Here is a 3471-nt window from a genome sequence, read left to right as displayed (position 1 = left end):
ACAGCAGCAGGTAATCAAGGTTCTTCAGGCCATAAAATGTGTGGGAGCTGATGGATGTTAACCGGTTGAACCTTAGATCAAGCTGTTGCAGCCCTTGTAGTTCCACAAAACTCTGACGCTCAAGCACAGAGATGTTGTTGTGTTGTAGGAAAAGGCGACGAAGACCTGTTAGACCGCTGAAACTTTGGGCTGAGACTTTTGTCAGACAGCTTCTATCAAGATGAATACTGTGGAGCTTTGACAGACCCTTGAAGACTTGATCCGGTAGGCTGTGGAAACAGCTGCCAGTAAGTTTTATCACAGCAAGGTGATTCAGGCCCATAAATGTGCCCATGCGTGCCTCTTGTAGCCGGTTGTTCTCCAAGTTCAACACCTCTAGATGACCCAGCCCTTCAAAAACTCTCACTCCCAAGGCTCGAATCTGGTTGTGGCAAAGACAGAGTTCCTCAAGATACTGCAGGTCACGAAAAGTCCCGGGTCTTAGGCTACCAATTGAGTTATTTGACAGGCGAAGCACATGTAGACTGTGCAGACCGAGGAAAGTTTCATCGTGAAGTACAGATAGACGATTTCTGCTGAGGTCCAACCATCTCAAAGATTTCATGCCTACAAATGCCCTAGGTGCCACGGTCACTATCTGGTTTTGGGTCAGATAAAGCTTCTGCAGCTTTGGTAGTTTCAGAAACACATTTGCCTTGATAACTTTCAGATAGTTTCCTGTTAGGTCCAATTCTTTGAGCTCAGACAGACCCTGAAATAGCTGTGGTTGGAGATATGCCAGGCGATTCCCAGCGAGAACCAACTCTCGTAATCCGTGTAGGTCCTGGAACCCCATCTCAGGCAGGACAGACAGTGAATTCCATCCGAGGTTCAACAACCACATGTGGCTGAGTCCTGCGAACAACTTGTCATCTATTCGAGACAGCTGGTTATTGTTGAGACTGAGAGATGCAAGGTTGGGTGTGCCCTGAAAGACTATGCCAGGTAATGAACGGATATTGTTCCTCTCAAGGTGCAGGTGAGCAAGGGAATTCAGACCTCTAAAGACATGGCCATCGAGGGATACCAGCAAGCTGCTCTGTAGGTTCAGGAACTCCAGATTGGACAGCTTTTCGAAAGCAGCCGCTGGTAAGGTAGTAAACAGGTTTCCATCCAGCCACAAGGAGCGTGTGGATAGAGGGATGTCGGAGGGAACCTGGGTGAAGTTACGTGTGCTGCAGTAGACGTTGAGCTCTAAACTGTAGTCATCTTGGATACAGGAGCATCCCTTTGAGCAAGGCTCACTTTTTTGGCCATTGGGTTCCTCTGAGGGCTTTGAATCTGCTGAGAGCCTCGGCTGCTCTGAAGGTCTGGTTTCCTCTTTGTTGGGGTCTGCCAGCACTGCTGATGTCCCCAGTGTGTACAACAATAGCAGTACAAAGTGGTTCATTCCAACTAAGAGACAATGATCAAAATATCAACATTAAACACTTACAAAGCACTACCTATTTATATACTTTTCTTAACAGCTGTCAGATTTGTGACATTCAGATTATCATGTCGGAATTATCAATTCGGAATTCCATAAGTATGCTCTGAACATCTCTGGAAAAACAGGTACAGATTTTAAAAACGATCGATTTGATTCTTTTCAAATGAGAAATTTTGGATTTGACTCTACCGTTTTATTGTGGCAGCAGTCCAGCAGGCGTTCACTAGAAGAGTGGCATGTGTGTAACAGATCTGAACCACCTCTGCCCCTATATATCACCTAGGAAAAGACACACAGTGTTCTGTGCAGAATTAACCTCTTCATTTCTGCTGTTTTCATTTTCAGTTTGCTGCTGTTTGCAGTTTTTACATTTGAACATCAAATGAATTCTAGCAAAAGATTGTTATAATTACTATATATTTTTTTACCTTTAATAAATGTTTATTGAGAGACATTATATGAATATGTATGAAAATATATGTATTTGTAGAAATAGTATCTTAGTGGAGATGTTAAACATTTTTTTGTACTAATTGAACTCTATTTGACATATTTTGTTTGAAATTAGAACTCTAAGTTGTGTTACTGATTGTCAATGCATTTTCATGGAATGTTCTAATACTCCCACACATTCTCCTTTGACTTTCTCTGAATAGTGTTCCAAAGTTCATGTAAATCTGCCGAGCCATCAGTGACATTTAACAGATGGTACTTACCCCAGTTGTGGTTATCTGTTGGAAGACATCCAATTCTAAAAAGTTATTGAGAGTTAAACAAGCTAAAGAACAAGGCCTGAGTGACAAAATCATATGGTCTGTTTTTTTTTGTTTTTTTTACTTTACACTGAAATGTAAGTTACGAAGAGAAGGATATGAATAACACTGATTAAAAAGCATTTTTTTAAAGAACACGTGTGTCAATAACTATGCAGTGGCATTCAAAGAATGTTAGGAAGTGGCAACTATTGTAAAGGCAAACAGAGATAGGACCCTGCTCTGGCAAACACTGCAGTCCTCTACTCTCATACAGAAATCAATGCAGACATCTCATTCACATACAGTAATTTTTAAATGCAGAGGTTCTTTTCTGTCACAGGGTTAATGACCACTAGTAGAACTTGTTGACCCAGAGACATGCTCAACTTGATACAATCAAGCAGAGACCAGGACTAGCTGTTACAAGGGCTCACAAAAGATGAATGATCATTCAATGAATCTCTTTTTCCTGGGCAATAAGTGTGGAAATGTTCAACGGAGTTTCTGCAGTCAAGATTTTGGATATCTGTCAGAAATTTAATAAACTGAATAAACTCGGCCTGAGAAATATTCACAGAAGCAACACATGTGACCAAATATGTGACCCTGGACCACAAAACCAGTCATAAGTGTCAATTTTTCGAAATTGAGATTTATACACCATCTGAAAGCTGAATAAATAAGCTTTCCATTGATGTATGGTTTGTTAGGATAGTACAATATTTGGCCGAGATACAACTATTTGAAAATCTGGAATCTGAGGGTGCAAAAAAACAAATAAAAAAACAGAAAATAGCCTTTAAAGTTGTCCAAATTAAGTTCTTAGCAATGCATATTACTAATCAAAAATTAAGTTTTGATATATTTATGGTAGGAAATTTACTAAATATCTTCATGGAACATGATCTTTACTTAATATCCTAATGATTTTTGGCATAAAAGAAAAATTTATAATTTTCACCCATACAATGTTTTTTTGGCTATTGCTAAAAATATACCCCAGCGACTTAAGACTGGTTTTGTGGTCCAGGGTCACATATATGTTATAGGCTTAATGTTACAGCAGTGAGAAAAAATAACCATTAGTCTACAGCAGATGACTTTCTGAGTAGCTGCATAAACAAGGTGGAAGCAAAGTTGTGTATTTTAAGACACATTACCATAAAATCACCAGTAGAGGGAAGTACAGTCTTTTGCTCACAAGATTTCATCAAGTTAAGTTACCTCCAAGATGGTCCACATATT

The 3471-nt window shown here is 39.7% G+C and overlaps 1 protein-coding gene across 1 annotated transcript; it reads right to left on the bottom strand.

Moving 5' to 3' along the window:
- Nucleotide 1: 1 nt before the first annotated feature.
- On the bottom strand, nt 2-1738 carry LOC107550298 (insulin-like growth factor-binding protein complex acid labile subunit; the record flags this gene model as incomplete). Its single annotated transcript, XM_016231567.1, has 2 exons — nt 1661-1738; nt 2-1434 (listed from the first exon to the last, which is right to left on the bottom strand). A coding segment is annotated over exon 2 (1428 nt), but the record flags the coding sequence as incomplete, so codon positions are not given.
- Between the last annotated feature and the right edge of the window lie 1733 nt (nt 1739-3471).

This window comes from Sinocyclocheilus grahami, unplaced genomic scaffold (genome assembly GCF_001515645.1).
Source record: "Sinocyclocheilus grahami isolate Dianchi unplaced genomic scaffold, SAMN03320097.WGS_v1.1 scaffold395.1, whole genome shotgun sequence".
Lineage (NCBI taxonomy): Eukaryota > Metazoa > Chordata > Actinopteri > Cypriniformes > Cyprinidae > Sinocyclocheilus > Sinocyclocheilus grahami.
This window is presented reverse-complemented; position numbering and strand designations above follow the sequence as displayed.